The sequence below is a fragment of the Lineus longissimus genome, chromosome 2 (assembly GCF_910592395.1).
Source record: "Lineus longissimus chromosome 2, tnLinLong1.2, whole genome shotgun sequence".
In the NCBI taxonomy this organism is placed as follows: domain Eukaryota; kingdom Metazoa; phylum Nemertea; class Pilidiophora; order Heteronemertea; family Lineidae; genus Lineus; species Lineus longissimus.
In genome coordinates, this window is record NC_088309.1 from 22678497 (window position 1) to 22696775 (window position 18279).

The window sequence follows — 18279 nt, forward strand, 5'->3', positions numbered from 1 at the left end:
ACTGAAGAAGATATTTTTTAATTATCAACCAATCAAATAGACAAATTATCCACGCACCTGTCACCGACCCGACCTTGACCGTATAGTTTACGCTGGCAACCTGCTTCATTTACACTGTTCATGCATGTCATGAGCTTTTGACAGTCAGTGCACATGCTCGCTTTGTCGGGCAGGATTTACTGATTTCTTGCATTTTGTCTTGTGTGATCATTTTATTGTGTTTGTGAACATTAACTCTTCAAATAAAGATATTCGATTAAGCTAAAGATGAAGTCGGTGAGGCCTCCGTTGCAGTCCAAGTTGTCCAAAGGTTCTATCCAGATTTCTGAGGACTGGCTATCCATGGCGGGCTGCGTTGGAACGGTTGATGAAGTGTCGATGCCAGAAAAAGAGGGAGAGGCATATGTCGAAGGCGCTATCAAGTTATGTAATCTAATGTATGTGTCTATCACATTCTTCCACCCATTTGTCTTTTTGTAAGTGTAGCGTAGCAAGCTACCATACCATAGGATCTGCCATAATGCCATGACAATGACATTGTCATTGAGATTGACAGCTAGGCAGGCAATTGTTTGCTGCAAGCTAACCCCTAGATCGAATAACCAGCCTGGTTACAGGTTACTCTAAGGCAGCCGCAAGGTGGAGAATGCAGAGATTGAGATAACCACAGTGCAGAAATGGACAGTCACACAGTACACCAGTAGCGTTGGGATGCATGGATTCAAGCATTACAACATATCTGTTTTGGATAGCTAAATATTACCTCTTGAGATCCTACACATTTGCACTTACTCCATGAGGAAATTCAATGTAATAGGCTTAATATTCAAACCCATTGCAACATGAGGTTTGTTGAATCAGGGAGATAATGATAAGATATCCTGGCAGTGCCAACACTGCATGCAGTAGGTCATGACATGAGGTAGCAAGGTCTCTCACTCACAGATTATACTGCAACAGGTTTCCCCCAGCTATGAAGATAATCAGAATGATAAACAGAACATGGCAGGAAGGACATTGCAGAAACTTTCTTTTGTGCATATTTGCCGTAATGAGTGGAAATTTGGTGCCTTGCCCAACTATTTGCAAAATTCTGGACATGAAAAATCCCAAAAGGTGCCCACACTGAGGAAATAACCTAGAGTATAGCACTTATAATCCAAAATAACATTCAATCATAGTAAATTTTCTCTGGTTTTATTTTCAGGAAATGTCCTCGTGAGATCATGTGCTTAAAATTTGGCATCAGGGATAACACCTTGGCAGTGGGTCTCTGTGATGGCTCAATAAAGGTAAAAGTTGAAGGGTTTCATTGTAACTAACAGAAAGATTATGTCTCAAAAACAAGATTATTGATTTTGTAATTGTACATAAGAGTCTCACTCTTAGAAACACTGGTACATGGTACATGGCATTTTCCAAATCCAATGTCCAGATAAAATTTCCCTTGATATCATGATCACTATCTAAGAATATAAAGAACACATTTGATCAACAGTTAATTTTTAAAATAGAGTTGTAGTCATTGCAATTTACAAAATAAATTTGTTATGGTCCTGACAAACGACATGTATGATGATATCAAACAGTTCTTCAATCAGTGTGCTTATCAATCATTATAGATGTAGCACCATGACATTTCAAAATACTGGATCATTGCCCATGGTGCCCAGATTGCCATTGCCCATGGTGCCCAGTTCGTTTCTGTGTGCCTGAGTTTGTCTTCCATTCAATGCCATCAATTGTCAATTGATCGGTTTTGGATGATACACTTGTCAATCAAGAAGGCAGAATTAAGATCACTGGCACAGCGGTCATTGTAAGATTGATTTGCTCTTTCGTCCCAGAAAGTGAAACACCAACATGTAGAGAATGTAAATGCTTTCATCTCTGGGCTTACACTTTTGGTTAAAATTTACAGCCAGTCTTATATTTTTCTTGGCACGATATGTCTCAGAATTTCTGACAATTATCTCCATCTATTGTGGTTCTTTCAATTCTAATTCCATGTCCTTGCAAAAGTACTTTCAATTATGAATTGAAATGTGATAGACCTCCTGGTGAGCTGTGTCCTTACCCTGGCCCAGTTGACACTGTTGACTTGAAGTTGACATGATTGATGTGTTGACCAAATTCATTTGACATCAATTTTGATATTAACATTTAAAAATCACAGTTCGTACATTTTTTTGTCTTCAGATAATTGATCCTCTGTCATGTGAACTTCTGTACAACCTCTCTAACGATGAAACAAAGTGTGAACGGCTTCCAGTTACTGCAATCCAGTTTCTTCCTGCACATGATGGCCAATCTGTGGAGAACCAACACATTTTAATGGCAACTTGTAAGTCACATAGAAATTCATCAAAAAAATTTGTCAGTGTCTGGCAGTGGTACAGTAGTACATTGTGACCAAGATGTCTTAGAATTATGACATTGAGACACCCTTTACTTCCAAACTCCCATCTCCTACTGCAAGCTAATGGCAAGGTGGCAGGTTGATACCCTGTAATTTTCTGTTTGCGAGGCGACCAACTGTCCTCGTCAGATTGAATGAGCTACCTCCGGGTGTAAAAACTTTGATCTTCTAATTCCTCAAGGCATACTCTTTTCACTACGCCACTGGGATCAGGATGTTAACTTACATGAAATACAATCAATTGCATTATTTATGAGCACTATTTAGTATTATTTACTGTCTCACAGATGCATCCGGTTGTGTACGGTTTTGGAACTATCGCTCAAGTGTCTGTTCAACAGTCTTGCGGGAGCCCGATCCACGCCAGATCTTTGCTAGTGCTCTCAATCCTGAGGGCACCAAATTTATCACAGCTGGAAGTGATGACAAGATTTACATCTATGACATTGCCACAAGGAAACATCTGAGGACATGTGAACCAAGGTAAATGGTTTTGGTAACTACCCAAAAGAATGTTTTGGCTCAGTTGCTTGTATGTTATACAGGCATAAAATAGTCTGTTTATTTGGCAATTCTCATTCCATTTGATAAAAGACGGTGTGCAGCTACGCATTAGGAAAATATGATTCCAGTTGAATGCCCCAGGACACGCTTGGACTGTCATGACTGGTGGGCCTGGAATAATAGCTGGAAGCCAAGTAGCTGATCTTGTGTATACAAGTCCATGGTCATGCTAATTGAATTCCGATGTTATAAATGAGCAGAAAATAATTGACAATGGCAAGATATCATCATAGCGATTACTGAAAGTGTCTAGTCATGTTGGTGATATATGGCATGCAATTTTAATGGAATGTTCTGTTAGTGTTTACCGGAACACTCTTGCAGTGAATCGATATGAAGTTTTAAAGGGAGGCTCTGTGAGCTAGGTGGGCCAGATTAAGTTAGTCCTCACAGGTGGCTTATTACAGTACAACAGCACTGTCCACGCTTTTCAATATAAGTAAAACTATAATTTCTGACCACTTTGTTAATATAATTTATTAAGTTTTGGCCAAGGGAGTCAACCTTGAATCTTGGCCAATAATTTTAGTATATTTAAAAATCTAATTCACGGACAGTAAATAGTTAACCAAATGACATTCACATGCAGGGTGTCCCCTGGTGCCTATACTCCGTCAGCTCAGAACTGGCATTGGCCTGAATAATAATAATAGAATATCTTTCCACCTAAATACAGGTACAACTACCAGGGACTGAGAAAGCTAAATCGCCCTGGCCCAAGGCAATTTGAAACACCATTAATTTTGTGTAAGAAAATCCTGGATTTTAAAGTATCCTTGGGGCTATGTTTTTAGTATTTGGTAATAATATTCAGTGCACTGCTGAAAAATATTCATAGACTACATCAACTGTAGGTTTCGAGATATTTTCCTTAACGATTATTCTGCATCATTCTACACACTTTGTGCCTATATACCTAGGCGATGTGGTGCCATTCACTAACCTAAAAGCTTCAAAGCAAATATTGCACATTGTGGGTGCAATTCATAATGCTCAATCCGATAATAACCAAGATACAACAATCAATCAATCAATTTCCAAAGGAGCTTTCATGTGGTAAGAGATAAATTTGTTTAGGTTGGTTAGTGATCTGTGCTTGTCAAATTTAGATTCATTACAATATTTGTGAAGTTTTGTCAAATTATTGATTTATTTTTGTCATGTTTCAGTGATTCAAGGAATATAATGAACGGCCATAGATTCAGAGTGTACGCCTTGCAGTACCATCCAGACAGACCACGGGAGTTCATCTCAGGTGGCTGGGATGACACAATTATGGTCAGTATGGGTTGGTGAACAAATATCATCTACTGTAAACTGCCAAATTTTGGTAGGCATTTTTTTCACGGCGAATAACAGGAGAGAGAAAATCACAAGAAAATATATTTGATTTGAAAAACTGACAGATATCCGGCAAAATAAAATATTGAAATATCGGATGTTGGGTAATAACCTAACTTTCCATTTTTATGCATCGAGTCAATGGTGCAACCTACATGTTTTATAGTATTGATGCATTGTCTTTTCAGTTCTGGGACGACCGAAAAAAGCATGCGGTAAGAAAGGTTATTGGGGCTGGGCCACATATCTGTGGAAATGATGCCCTGGACATTGATCCTGTTCACAACCACATCCTGACTGGCTCATGGCGCAAAGACAAATCGCTTCAGGTGAGGAAAGAATGTGAATAAACTTTAAAACATAATTAAATTGTTGTAACTTCAAATTCCACAAAATTGCATTTTCATGGGGCTGTGAAAATGTACCAAACTACTTCCTGTTTCTTCAACAATAGGCTCAGCTGAGCTTAATGACCATGACCGTTGTTGTAGCGGAAAAACATTACAATCATTCTCATCTTTGCTGCTTTCACAGAAAGAGATTGTGAGGAGTTTAATTGGGATTTCCATTTATCCCAAATTAATCTTTACGTACAAAGTCACAACCAGAATGCAGGGACAAATCATTTCAAGTGCCCTTGACCTGTGGACATGGCAGACCGACTCCTCACTTCACCCTCCCAGCCTGTGTCTGTTTGATGTCCATGAGAGTGCTAAAAAGTCTACTTGAGATCATCATTTGAACCTCCTAGCTCTTGCCTATAGACAGAGACCCCCTTTAAGTAAATTTTTTGGTTTCAGATATGGGATTACGACTCTGGTGAGAAGATCAAGGATGTTCCATATGACACGTTACATACAAGCCAGGTGAGTTGTATTTTGGTGACTTTCCGTTTCAAATCCTCCCATATTGGCATAACACCACTGTGTGAAAAACTGAGTGATAGGTCTAACACTAACAGGCCGGCACATCATTGTCAATATCAATAAGCCATGTGCAATCCACTGTAACCATGACATCAAATCCAATTTTGGCAGATTACAAGATTTATTCCAGTTTTCAATCAAAAAGTTTTGGGGTTTTGTGAATCAAGGTTATATCTCAATTATACCAAGAACTCGTTTCATTTTGTGTGAAGGGCAATGGACCTGAAACATTCTCCATGTACCACGGTAACCCTGTCTGTTTAAAGAATAAGGTGAGAGGTTGAATTACAATCCCATTGTTGATATGTTAATCAAAAAGCGATTTTGTTTATGTTCTTGTTAGCCTTCAGGTTGAGGTTCAAAGCTATTTTTTAATTTTGAGGTCTTTTGAAGTTGTTGAACATGCAATTTGGCTTGGAAGTCTAACCTAGATACCTTTCAAAAGGTTGCAATAAAGCCGATCGGATTTGTGTTGACAGGACTTAGTCTCACATTGTGTCATCTCGGATCAAAACAAGTCAGTTCTATTATTGAATGACCACTTTGTCATTTATTTTCATTCCAGTTCTACTAATCCACTTTTGATCTCCTTTGTTAGATAAATAAATTTATATTGTTTCCCTTAATGTACTAAGAATGTTGTGCATGAGAACATGCCATAGCAGTGATAACTCTTGCACATTGCTGCAATAAGAATTTTTGTGTGCGGTGCGCTGTAGATAAGTGTTTGGCCTAAGTAGTTGAAAGAACATAACTTTGCAATTCTATAGCTATGATCTAAGCTTGGATTTGTCTGTGGACAAACCCCGATTAAGTACATACTGACTTGATTAACTTTCCCTGGAGTTGCTAGATCCTCTGATTTTGTGTATTCCATAAAGTTTAATCCAGACAGAGCTAAAAAAAACAGCCTCATAGCCCTGTCAAGTTAACTGTGTTGGCTGCTGTTTCGACAGTTGCAAAAAAGCCTTGCATTTGTTTCAAAATGTATCAAGAGGCTACCCTTTATTGTAGGCATGTAGCAAGGTCTCTACAAATGAGAAGTTGTTAGCAAGTACTGATGAAAGCTGGAGGGGGGGGGGGGTGTATTGACATTGTTTGTTGATATAATTTACCTGCTAGTTGATTATTATATGATTCCACAGCGTCATGGTTACGGAGACATCAAGTTCAAAGGAAACCTGGTGAGGAGAATGCAATTGATTTTGCATGTTTCAGCATTTTGAATTTTATATATTCTGTCGCGCTACAGTTGGTGTTAAATCTTCCATCTAGAGGGTTTTTTTCATGGTTGAGGAGGGTATTTTACAGGAAGTTTCTGTTTTATACTTTGTTTTATTTGCTTGTCAGAGATAGGGGACACACATTTAATAATTCGTGATAATATGGCATGCTTTAGGATAGGTGGCACCTAGTTGACATAGAAATGTCAAGTTGCAATAGTGAGGAGTGAGAGGATAGAAGCCTTATAGACTAATGGAATGTGTAGGGGTAACTAAATAATCAAAAATATGTGCTGACCTATTCTAGTCTGTGGGTAAGGGTGTCCCCTTTATACTAACAGGCACAATAATCTTTATTTAAAAACATTAATACTATTTTAAGTTTAATTTTATTTCTGCCTAAGCTTCTTCGTTGCATTATTTTTGATATCATAAAATTGCAAGAATAAGCTTTAGTTCTCCGAACATGTCCAATTCAATACTTGTTTATGTTAGAGGAGATTTATATGCCTTATTTATCTTTGATTGTAAAGAAAAGATCACAACCACTTCGCTTTAGTCAGGTGAGTGATGACTTTGAAATTCAAGACAGAGTATTGACTTTAATAATAATAGTCAGATGAGTGACCTTCAAGTACCGGTAGTCAGATTCCGAGTGAGGTTGGTAGTCAGATGAGTGACCTTCGTAGTCAGATGAGTGACCTTCGTAGTCAGAGGAATGACCTTCGTAGTCAGAGGAATGACCTTAGTTGTCAGAGATGTGACCTTGTTAATCAAAGGAATGACCTTGTTAATCAAAGGAGTGACCTTGGTAGTCAGAAGAGTGACCTTGTTAATCAAAGGAGTGACCTTGGTAGTCAGAAGAGTGACCTTGATAGTCAGATGCGTGACCTTAGGTATTTATCACAGGTATTTATCAAGTAACTATTTTCATAAATAAAGGGCCAAGTTTCATGTGTTGCATGCTGCTCTGACAGCTGGTTAGTTTTTTTCTTATACTGCTTCTCAGGGAAAAAAAGACATGTGAGAAGTTCAACACCATCCTTTCTGTTTCTTTATCTTTTTCCTTCTCTAAAGTGTGTTTTCTGCCAATGACCTTCGTGTCTTTTTTCTGTCGCCTATCTTGCTTGCTGATAGAGGAAGAAATGGCGTAAAAGGTGTTCTAGTCCGTGGCAGGTAGGTCGAAGGTCAAATCAACTATTGCATGTAAATTTTTCACCAAACTTTTCACCGATGTCACTTTATATAGCCAGTTTCATATTCACTGTCAAATTGTGATATTTTTTTTAATGTAGTACAACCTCTCTCTTGAGGACACCCAACTGGTAACACTTACAGATGTCAAATTAACTGAAAATGACGACATTGGGCCTCGTGTCACTGATGGTCAGAGAATGTCCTACTAACGGATGTGTCTCCGAAAGGGTGGCTCCTCTGTTTGTACCTGGCAAACAATTATTTCAACTTCGTCCATTTTTTCAAAATTTTGCATGAAACTGATTTGACCTTATTTGCCTGTTTGGTCCAGACGTAAAATACAGAGTCTTTTTTTACCTCGCGGTCACAGCATTTACGAGCGCTTATTTGCTTTGCACTTTATTGGTATTTCATAATTGTTTCTTCTGTGAAAGTTCCTTTAAACAGGTGAAGGTGTCTGGTATCGATAACCAAATAATTTCTCTATTTTTTATTTTAATTTTAGATTTGGTCTTTTTAGCAGGTTAAAGTCATTTCAGTGTTCACTATGTGGTGATGAATAATTTAGATTATTTCTATTTTGGTTTCAGAGTCTTCTGATGATATGGTGTTGCTTCACATTTCCAGGTTCTTATTGTGAATTGTCTTCTATCATTCACAGTCCTAACATATTTGTCTAACGCCAGAGTCTTTCAAATAATAATTTTATTTCAAAGACTCTGCTAATGCTAAGCCTAGGTATAGCTGAAGTGATTTGATAATGGAAATACTTTTAAATGGTCACTTCATCGATGGTGTTTACTGAGAATGTTTACAAAAACATACTCAAATGTGTCCTGGAGACATTCGAGTGTGTTATTCTGTCAATACTGACAGGAAGGTTCTTCGTAAGCTTGGTTGCATCCTAAAGAAACTGCTCAACCCTTTCAAGAAACTCGCTGCAAGCGTTCCATCTACCATGAAATTAAACCTGTAGGCCAATAATTAAAAGTATAAAAATCCATTTCCAATGGTATGAATGCCTTCCATTCTGGGTGGGAATTACCATTAGCTATATTTGAATTGACATCTATCACAACTTGATTAGATTTGGTCCATAATTTGACATCTCTCACAATGTAATTGGATTTGGTCTATTTATGATTATTATGCCTCTTTATTGCACATCTCCAGAAAAAACTCGTCAAATACAGAGGAAACATGGTGAGAATGTTTGAAAAAGACTTGTGGTTCTCTCAGGAAGTTCTGTGTGTGCATGTCAGTCACCCTTGAGGAATTTCAGAAGTCACTGAACATTACTCTTTATATCTTCTACATTCTCAGTCACAGTTGACAACACCCTCTACATTGCATAAGCAGTGCACACAACCATACTCTAGTTCTGCACCAGCTGTGTGTCACCTTAATACTCAATGGTTGTGTACACAGTGCCATGAAGGCTCTCATATCTGATGTGTAACATACACAAAACGTATGGCATCCTACCGTGCGAAAGCTGCGCAGAAGTTGCGGCAAACAAAAGTTGTCCCATTCTGCATTCTGCAATATAGCTTTGTCTCAATCCTTGTCCACAGCATCAAGTTCAGTTTTTACTTCAATAGACCTTACCCATTTCACTGCCCCAGTGCTACTCAGTTCAATTTCTCCTGCCAATCCAGTTCTTATGATTTATTTCAGCCAAGCTCACATAGCATGTTTTTCAACCCCTACCTTTACCTAAATCAGCGTAATAAGTATGTAAGTTGCAGACCATGTTTGAAGATGAGTATGAGTTCGTGTAGTGTGTAATAGATTCTATTCATTTCAGAGTTGTGGAAACCTCTTTTGGTTTTGTTTAAGGGTTTATTTTGCAAAGTTACTTTCATATTACTTTTGCTTCAGAGATATTTATGTGAAACATTTTTTTGTTTTAATGTGTGTGTTTGAGTATACTCTAGTCAATTTGACTATTGAGTGAAGTTTTTATTTTGTTTTCCATCTCTCATAGATCAGTGGGATGACATGTACATAATTGATAGAATGAGAAAAACCACTACTATAGGCAACGTAATTTATTTTGCAGACAATATGGTGATTGGCTGACTCCCAAAAGTGTTCCAATTGCCAATGGAACCATGCTCAGTACATCGTACTAGTTTTCATTACTCCACCTATGTAAGAATGAGAGGTAGAGCAGTTGTCTGGCAATCCAAAGATCTATGGTTCAAATTTCACTCAGGGCAACTTAACTTTTCTGTTCTTCTTCCATTCTTTCTTTATATGAGCCAGCTTTAGCAACTTCTATTATCGACTAATTAAACTGTCTAGCGATGTCTTTAATTTTGCAGCTTTACTGTGCCAAGTGGTTGGGTAAGAGCTACATCATGTGTGGAGGGAGTGAAGAGAACATGGCCAGGATCATTGACAGAGGAACACTGAATGTAAGTGCAGTATTACTCTCAAAAGCACACCCTTGGGACTGACAGATAGATGCTCTCCTTGGTAGAAATGTGATCTGATTGCCGAGGTCGGTTTGAATTAAAAAAGACCAATATTGGACCAAAGTCTGTGTCTTCTTTCATGAGGATATCCTACTTACCGAGATGTTGACTTAGTGTAATTCAATTTTGATTATTGGTGTTAACCCTAATGAAAGGGTCGGCAAATGTAATGAAAGGGTCGGCATATGCAGCTTATGATGTACTGGTCTCCCAAACTCCTTTAAACTGTACAAGTATTCAACTAGTCTTCTTCTGAGCTGTTGACAGCATCGGAATGAGCTACCAGTGGGTTTTGACCCTTCACCCTCCCTGTCTTGAGGTGAATGCCCTACCACTACATGTAGGCCACCCCATTTAGCAAAATTTAAATATTTGATGACTTGGCCCTCAGCTCAGGCATGTACAGCTTCTGTCATCTGGAATACCAGTAAGAAGTCTTGCTGGGAACGTTTTATTCACCCTTTTCAGACAGTTGGCCAATTGGTAGATCTGGACCAAGGTGTTGTTTGCATGGATAGCAATCTGTCAGTGAGCGGTTCACCACGAGTGTGTGTTGGGGCAGGATCGTACATCTATAACTTACAGCTTGTCAAGACGTTATAGAGGTAGGTGTAGTTTTTCAGCTTTAAAGCAACAACTTTGGTGTGGGATTTTGGTGGCCAGGCAGATAATGTGCCAACTTGCCAATATGTGGCGCTTCTTGTAGCATCACTCTTATGCTGATCTCTACTGGTGATTTTCGCTTGTGTTGCAACCTTGCCTTATTTCTACCTTTATGGAATAGGATGATCCTAATGATGTGATATTTTGTTTCTGAAAATAACTTCATTTAGAATGCAATTGTGTTTTTCAGGATGGTTGTTTTGCCATTGAGACATGGAGAAAAATGTTAGACTACAGATATCCGTCCAACAGTACCCGTTCATTGCATCCGTCCTATGTATACTGCCTAATGTCTGACATTGAACATGTGTTCCTGATCTATGGATAGGGCTTCCCGATTGATCTTTCTCGTCTTGCATCTTAGCAGTAATGTGATCATATATGGATACCCCCCCCCCCCCCAGGCCTTTCAATTGCACTTTGATTAAAACCGTTTGAAGTACAATGGGCATGTGCTCATCAAATATGCTTCAAGGATATAAGGCAAAAATACAAAACAAGTTTACAATAATGCACCCAAATAAACCAATTTAAGTGCCAGAAATTGGCTGAAAAATAGAGGTTGTAGTCAAAAAGATGCAATGGAAAGGCCTGACCCCTCCAAACCTTTCATTGTAGAATGCCATGTCAGAAATCTATCCACATAATGTATAAGCCTGTGTGTGTCCTGTATAAAACAATCTGACTGGTAAATATGATAGTAATGCTGTCTTGATAACGGTGATAAAAAGACATCAGTGTTTGCTGTATCTTCAGGAATGACTGGTAATCCTAGCTTTAAAACTTGTATCATGACTGTATTTTGACACTGCTGAGTTGATCTGGCCATGGAAATCTGGCACCTAATTACCGGGTGTCCCAAAAAAAACAACTGCAGTCAGTTTTGACTGGGTAATAATTTCAGTGTATCGTATTTATTGATACACTCTGTATTATCAGTATGTATCAACTAGGCGTCTTGTAGTTGTGCAGATGTGTTAAATGGCTTTTCAAATGATCTAGTAGTTGATATCCATTTGAATATGTAGATATTTAGCCATATGGAAGATATGAAGCACTCGGAGTTACTGGAGAGAAGTTTTTGTCAGCAGGTGTTGAAGAGAATCTCTAGATCATACGATGGGGTAGATCATACAGTGTTTTTGGCAACATAACCGTAACATGGCCTATTTGTTAGAAGAAGGGGTTAATTTAAAAAGTGCAGCAACTCATTGCAGGCCCATACCTGTTCTTATAATTTGAGACTGTATTATACACTATATACACAGCTGAAATACACCTTTATATATTGTAAAAACTTAATCAGTACCCCAGTAGGCCTATACCTTGGTATTTATCCCTGAAAAGGATACATGTTAATGTATTAAAATTACAAAGCTGAAGCAATTATTCTGTATGTGTTAGTGAATTTATTTGTGAGCTATATTGTTTTTGTGCCATTTGTTGGGATTCACTATTTGTACATCATTCATATTCAATAAAGCTTCAATTTAGATTGTTCTTTGAATTGAGCTTAGAATCACCATTGCACCCGTACGACCGAAGCTGGGACAGTTCCGTTACCTCCACTGTGATATTGGAAAACAACCCCAATCATTGGATCAATTGATAAATGTCACAACTTGTCTCTCAAGTACCAGCAGATCCAAACCTGAGCTGGGAGGGTTTCACAACCCCCACTCTGATATTGGAAGACAGTTCCTATCTTTGAATAAATATCGCAACCTGCCTCTCAAAGACTGACAAGTTAACAGCCTGAGCTAGGACAGTTCCACTATCAGCTGCCTATTGAAGACTGACAAGATCTCAACCTGAGCTGGGAGGTTTTCACAACCCCCACTCTGATATTGGAAGACAGTTCCTATCTTTGAATAAATATCGCAACCTGCCTCTCAAAGACTGACAAGTTGACAGCCTGATATGGGACAGGTCCACTATCAGCTGTCTATTGAAGACTGACAAGATCTCAACCTGAGCTGGGAGGGTTTCACAACCCCCACTCTGATATTGGACGACAGTTCTTATCTTTGAATAAATATCGCAACCTGCCTCTCAAAGACTGACAAGTTAACAGCCTGATATGGGACAGGTCCACTATCAGCTGTCTATTGAAGACTGACAAGATCTCAACCTGAGCTGGTAGGGTTTCACAACCCCCACTCTGATATTGGAAGACAGTTCCTATCTTTGAATAAATATCGCAACCTGCCTCTCAAAGACTGACAAGTTAACAGCCTGAGCTAGGACAGTTCCACTATCAGCTGCCTATTGAAGACTGACAAGATCTCAACCTGAGCTGGTAGGGTTTCACAACCCCCACTCTGATATTGGAAGACAGTTCCTATCTTTGAATAAATATTGCAACCTGCCTCTCAAAGACTGACAAGTTAACAGCCTGAGCTAGGACAGTTCCACTATCAGCTGCCTATTGAAGACTGACAAGATCTCAACCTGAGCTGGTTGGGTTTCACAACCCCCACTCTGATATTGGAAGACAGTTCCTATCTTTGAATAAATATCGCAACCTGTCTCAAAGACTGAGAAGTTGACAGCCTGAGCTAGGACAGTTCCACTATCAGCTGCCTATTGAAGACTGACAAGATCTCAACCTGAGCTGGGAGGGTTTCACAACCCCCACTCTGATATTGGAAGACAGTTCCTATCATTGAATAAATATTGCAACCTGCCTCTCAAAGACTGACAAGTTAACAGCCTGAGCTAGGACAGTTCCACTATCAGCTGCCTATTGAAGACTGACAAGATCTCAACCTGAGCTGGGAGGGTTTCACAACCCCCACTCTGATATTGGAAGACAGTTCCTATCTTTGAATAAATATCGCAACCTGTCTCAAAGACTGACAAGTTAACAGCCTGATATGGGACAGGTCCACTATCAGCTGTCTATTGAAGACTGATAAGATTTCAACCTGAGCTTTGGAGATTCACTACTTTCACTCTGATAAGACCAAATAAATGTAACACCTTGTCTCTCAATGACCAAAAAGATACCCACCTGAGCTGGGACGGTTTCACAACCCCCGCTCTGATATTGGAAGACAGTTCCTATATCTTTGGATGAATATCACTGTACCTGTCTCTCAAAGACTGACAAGATCACAATCTGCCTCCGGCAAGGTCACAGCATGAACTACGACAGTCTCGTAACCTCTACTCTGATTCATAGACACTTTCGATCGTTGGGAGAGTTAAGAACCTGCCCTCAAAGACTGACCAGCATAATCTGTACCGGGACAGCTAACCTCTACTTTGATACTGGGATCATACAATCTCAATCGTTATCACAATTTGATGTCGATCCGTGACTCAAACACTCTGGATCGTGCCCTTGGGATCGTGCCGATTTCTAGGTGGTATGCGTCTGGCAATCCTAATAGTCTCCTCTGTAAAGCAGGAATAGTGACGCAGAGCGTCGATAGATTGGCATACATGGCTTGGGATCATCATGAGCTAGCTTATAGGAGAGAGCGTGATTGTAAAATGGTCAAGTGCATTGAAATCCTCCATCCCGACATTGTTCAGATCAGACGGTATTTCATACAGTGTAGCCGATGTTGGATGTGAGGGACTTTGACCACCCAATTCAACAGAATTAGTAATGTCACAACTGGATAGGCATACAGATTATAGATGGTGTCACAACCTGACGATGCATTATATGGGGCTGCAGATGGCATAATTTGCATGCAAATGATATCGTCACAACCAGCCTGACTACCAGAAAACAAATGATCGTCTCACAACCTGACAACCGGATGAGTAGAGGCCTTCAGGTGCTGTGTCGCAATCAAGCAACAACACAGCTTAGTGCTACAACCTGACTCTAAGACGATAGAATCACAACCCGACTACCAGATATGCAAATGCCAGTCACCCAAACTGGCTTCCAGAAATGTTGGCTCATCTCCATAGGGGTTATACTGGTTGTCCCCTGGAGCCGTTCTCCCCTTATGCAAGATTACCCTAAATTTAGCTATTTACGTGTCTAATATCCATGATAACGTTTTTCAGGCATTATTTGCTTCTTATGAAAAAGTGCTTTGAACTCCTAAATCCGCCCCTGCACTATCGTATACCAGATATGGCCTACACAAAACAGCCGAGATGCAGGTTTAGGGCTGTTTTTAGGCTCGGCTGTTTGGCTTCATGAATATACTCGCACCGATTCTGTTTATCAATTAAGTCGCCAGCTGCCCTATTAAGATCAGGAATAAATTGTCTAAAAGCCTTTTTCATAAAATTTTGATAGTCGAAATACGTAAATTAGCTGCTGAATATCATCATACAAATTGTATCTGTGTCAAGCAAACAACTTGACTCCCAAATATACAGGGGTGTTGCAATAGAGGGGGGCGGGGGGCAAATCCCTCCCCGAGTAGTCACTAAAAATGTGTTTTTACCATGATTTTGGTCGAAAACATTCTAAAAGTCCTCCGTCATGTTTGTGAGACATCATTATCATTTAGTACATGTAGTTTGCGAATTATCAAAATCGAATTAAACATAGCACCACCGGTCCAGGCGCGGTGGTATAAATGGCTTATTAAAATTAAAATTTCAAACTAAATTTCATATCAGTTGTCACTGAACGGTAAATATATTGGACAGAAAATAATTAATTAAATAATTGATTAAATTTACATCATCAAATGCCAGGTGTTCTGGTTCTATATAGTTGCCTTTCGATGCCGGTTGTCATTCCGCGTCTGTTGTTGCATCACGGACATCGATAGAGAACCCAAATTCAGGTAAGAAAGACCAATAACGGTGTGATCAACGATATTTGGTCTATAATCGTATCTCAGAGTTTCTAGATTTTTTAGTCTGCAGTCCACGGAGGATATAGACTCACCCAAACAAAAATCCCTTGCATGACTTGTATCAGCAGAAAAGTAACGCATGTATGATTCGATTAAAGCAAAATATATTTTCGATAAATGGCTTTATATATATTTATATACACATGGCATTGAAGTTCTGGTCGTCCTGCATGGGAATAGTCGTGGTGGCCGTTTTAGCACCGTCAGTACCAATATCCTGGTATAACCAGTGATTTTCAAAATACTCCGCCTCTCGATATCTCGAAGGAGTCAGTGGAAAAAAAACTTAATCTCAGGATGCAGTGAGTATCATCGACAACAGAACGGGGACGAATGGCACGGATCAGGAGAAGTTTAATACGCGTATTGTTCCTGATACACTTTAAATGTGTTGTCATTTTACAGGTCGCAATGAAGGTTCTTATCGTCCTCGCAGTCGTCATAGTAGCTGCCGCAGCAACCTCAGTATCCTCAAGCAGGACGAAGAGGCGGGTCATGCTCACTGAGGCTCAGAAGGAGAGGTTCAGGACGAGGCGTTTGGACGATAAGCGTGCTCTCATGCTCGCTATTCAAAGGAGGCTTTTCTTGGGCGAATGGGTAGAAAGTTTTTCTAATACAGTTGGCAGCATACTCTCGAAAGCCAAGATTGCTGCCCAGAGTCTTCTTCACGGAATATATCCAGGTATTTATGCTGAATGTTTTATTACAGTGTCAGCCTGTTATCAGCCTAAGTTTCAGATGAGGATGCATTTTGTGTCGTCCTATTCCAACAATACCCTTTAACTATGTCTATGGTACTTTGTAGATGATCGTTAAGTCTAAAAAATCCTATTGTAATTCTAGGTACGAAATGGTGTGGCAATGGTAAGATCGCCAAATCGTACGACGATCTGGGGACAGGAAGTAAGAGGAAGGCTGACATGTGCTGCCGTGAACACGACCACTGCCCTGACCATATCCCAGCCCGCAGCACCAAATATGGCGTAAGAAACAACCAAATATACACGATGTAAGCTTATTTCTAGTCACTTGCTTGGTGAAGCATTAACAGCCAATGCCATTTTGCCTATTAAAGGTTTGTGAAGCCTTCAAGTTGAAATCAACACATCGAATACTGATGTGCTTGTGAAGATGGTAGGGCATGGTCCTTGTCAGGCCTATACTGAATTACGAAAGTTGGGCAATATCTCGAGTATTTTCTAGCATCCTTTAACCCAGAGATTCTTTCGCTCTTTTGGCGCATCGTCTCGACACGCACACGCGCAACCGCCCACGCATCAGTAGTAAAAAGCATGGTAAAAGCCTATTCCATTTGCAGGTCCGCGTGTTCCTGTGATGTGAAGTTCCGCAACTGCCTCAAGGGAAATGACGATACCACCTCAAGTATTATTGGTACTGCTTTCTTTACCGTCCTTCGCACTTCATGCTTCGAGAACGGAGAGGTTAAACACAACTCCTTCAAAAAGTGAACTGTAACCATGCAGAGTTCAATAAAGTGACGAAATTTTGTAAAAAATTAGCTGGACTTCGTTTTCTCGATTCCTTCATAACATGCACATGTATTGCCTGGAAGGCGTCGTTCGCTACTGCCATTGAACACATAGGCCTAATGAATTATTGGAAAGGCCAATTGGAAATGCTTTAGTGTCATCGATTTCTTTTTTGGGTTAAAATCTCTGTGGATGAACATGTACGCAGGCAGTTAGTCTGAATAATGATTGCAGACACTGATCTATGATCTAAACCCAAAAAGAGTCCATCGTAATTTGCAGGCTGTTCGGGTCGGCAGTTCGTGTAAAGTTACTGAGAGCAGACAAGACCACTAATGAATATTCATAGGTTGGAGGCCTATCAATTAGACGAGTGCATGTTTTTAACTCTCAAGTACATATTTGGAGAGGTATTGAAAAAAATATTTGTTGTGGCAAGTCAACAGATATAAAGAAATTATTTGATGAAAAAATTAATTTCGAATTTTGCTAATTGGGTAATAGGGGGCGTGTTTTGAGATTTTTCTGCCAGTTGGCTGAAAAGAGTGGAAATATCAATGTCTGTCTAATTTGTCGATTATCAAAAAATTTCCGTGGTCAACTACCAGTTTATTTTTCACCATTTACTTGCCCGACTGTCCGGAATATTATATTAAAAATTTCAGATTCACAACCCCACGCAGTATTTGATGCGTCGCGGTCAAACATTGACAATTTAACTGCTAAAAGGCTTAAAAATCAATTGTGGTCTTGTCTCAGAGCGGCCCACCACACATCCTGAGCTTCAGGTTTTTGATACTCCTACGTCCCATACAAAATGGTAATTGTAATAGCGAGAGCTGGAGCATATGGAAAACCACTGGGTGCCGAGGATGCCCACCACATGGTATTCTGATAACTTTTTGTGTACCTTGCGAATGTGTATCTATCGTGCCCTCTACACGACTTGAACTTTGAACTAGATATCAGTGCCGGCCCGGAAGTTAGTAGATGTAGGGGCGCTGATTCTTTAAAAGGGTTGGGTCTAATGGAATTTCAAACTCTTCCTTCAGTATGTCAAGTGTCCTCCACACAGGCACCTGTTTTGCTCCCTCGAATTTGAAGTTTTGTATCCTGCTGCAATCGTGTATTGAAAATA

The 18279-nt window shown here is 39.6% G+C and overlaps 2 protein-coding genes across 3 annotated transcripts; both read left to right on the forward strand.

Annotated features, from left to right (window-relative positions):
• Positions 1-82: 82 nt before the first annotated feature.
• On the forward strand, positions 83-12306 carry LOC135483092 (uncharacterized). Of its 2 annotated transcripts, XM_064763611.1 has the most exons (11): positions 83-437; positions 1208-1292; positions 2200-2344; positions 2707-2902; positions 4153-4261; positions 4513-4653; positions 5125-5190; positions 6396-6434; positions 9998-10090; positions 10619-10755; positions 11004-12306. In XM_064763611.1, the coding sequence occupies exons 1-10, from the start codon at positions 268-270 to the stop codon at positions 10751-10753; spliced, it is 1179 nt and encodes a 392-aa protein (XP_064619681.1). In that variant the 5' UTR covers positions 83-267; the 3' UTR covers positions 10754-10755; positions 11004-12306. The 2 variants fall into 2 exon arrangements, with proteins under 2 accessions (XP_064619681.1, XP_064619682.1); XM_064763612.1 differs by lacking the exon at positions 6396-6434 and having other exon boundaries at positions 85-437.
• A 3193-nt stretch (positions 12307-15499) lies between these two features.
• LOC135483791 (uncharacterized) lies at positions 15500-17170 on the forward strand. Its single transcript, XM_064764833.1, has 4 exons — positions 15500-15579; positions 16057-16333; positions 16495-16660; positions 16970-17170. The coding sequence occupies exons 2-4, from the start codon at positions 16063-16065 to the stop codon at positions 17118-17120; spliced, it is 588 nt and encodes a 195-aa protein (XP_064620903.1). The 5' UTR covers positions 15500-15579; positions 16057-16062; the 3' UTR covers positions 17121-17170.
• Positions 17171-18279: the final 1109 nt, after the last annotated feature.

What these genes read in the sequence shown, in the direction of transcription:
- LOC135483092 (XM_064763611.1), top strand. Translation starts at nt 268, where the DNA reads ATGAAGTCGGTGAGGCCTCCGTTGCAGTCCAAGTTGTCCAAAGGTTCT. An exon ending in GCAAAGACAAATCGCTTCAG is followed by an intron (nt 4,654 to 5,124) that starts GTGAGGAAAGAA and finishes TTTTGGTTTCAG; the next exon opens with ATATGGGATTACGACTCTGG. An exon ending in TTGACAGAGGAACACTGAAT is followed by an intron (nt 10,091 to 10,618) that starts GTAAGTGCAGTA and finishes CACCCTTTTCAG; the next exon opens with ACAGTTGGCCAATTGGTAGA.
- LOC135483791 (XM_064764833.1), top strand. Translation starts at nt 16,063, where the DNA reads ATGAAGGTTCTTATCGTCCTCGCAGTCGTCATAGTAGCTGCCGCAGCA. An exon ending in TCTTCACGGAATATATCCAG is followed by an intron (nt 16,334 to 16,494) that starts GTATTTATGCTG and finishes TTGTAATTCTAG; the next exon opens with GTACGAAATGGTGTGGCAAT. An exon ending in AACAACCAAATATACACGAT is followed by an intron (nt 16,661 to 16,969) that starts GTAAGCTTATTT and finishes TTCCATTTGCAG; the next exon opens with GTCCGCGTGTTCCTGTGATG.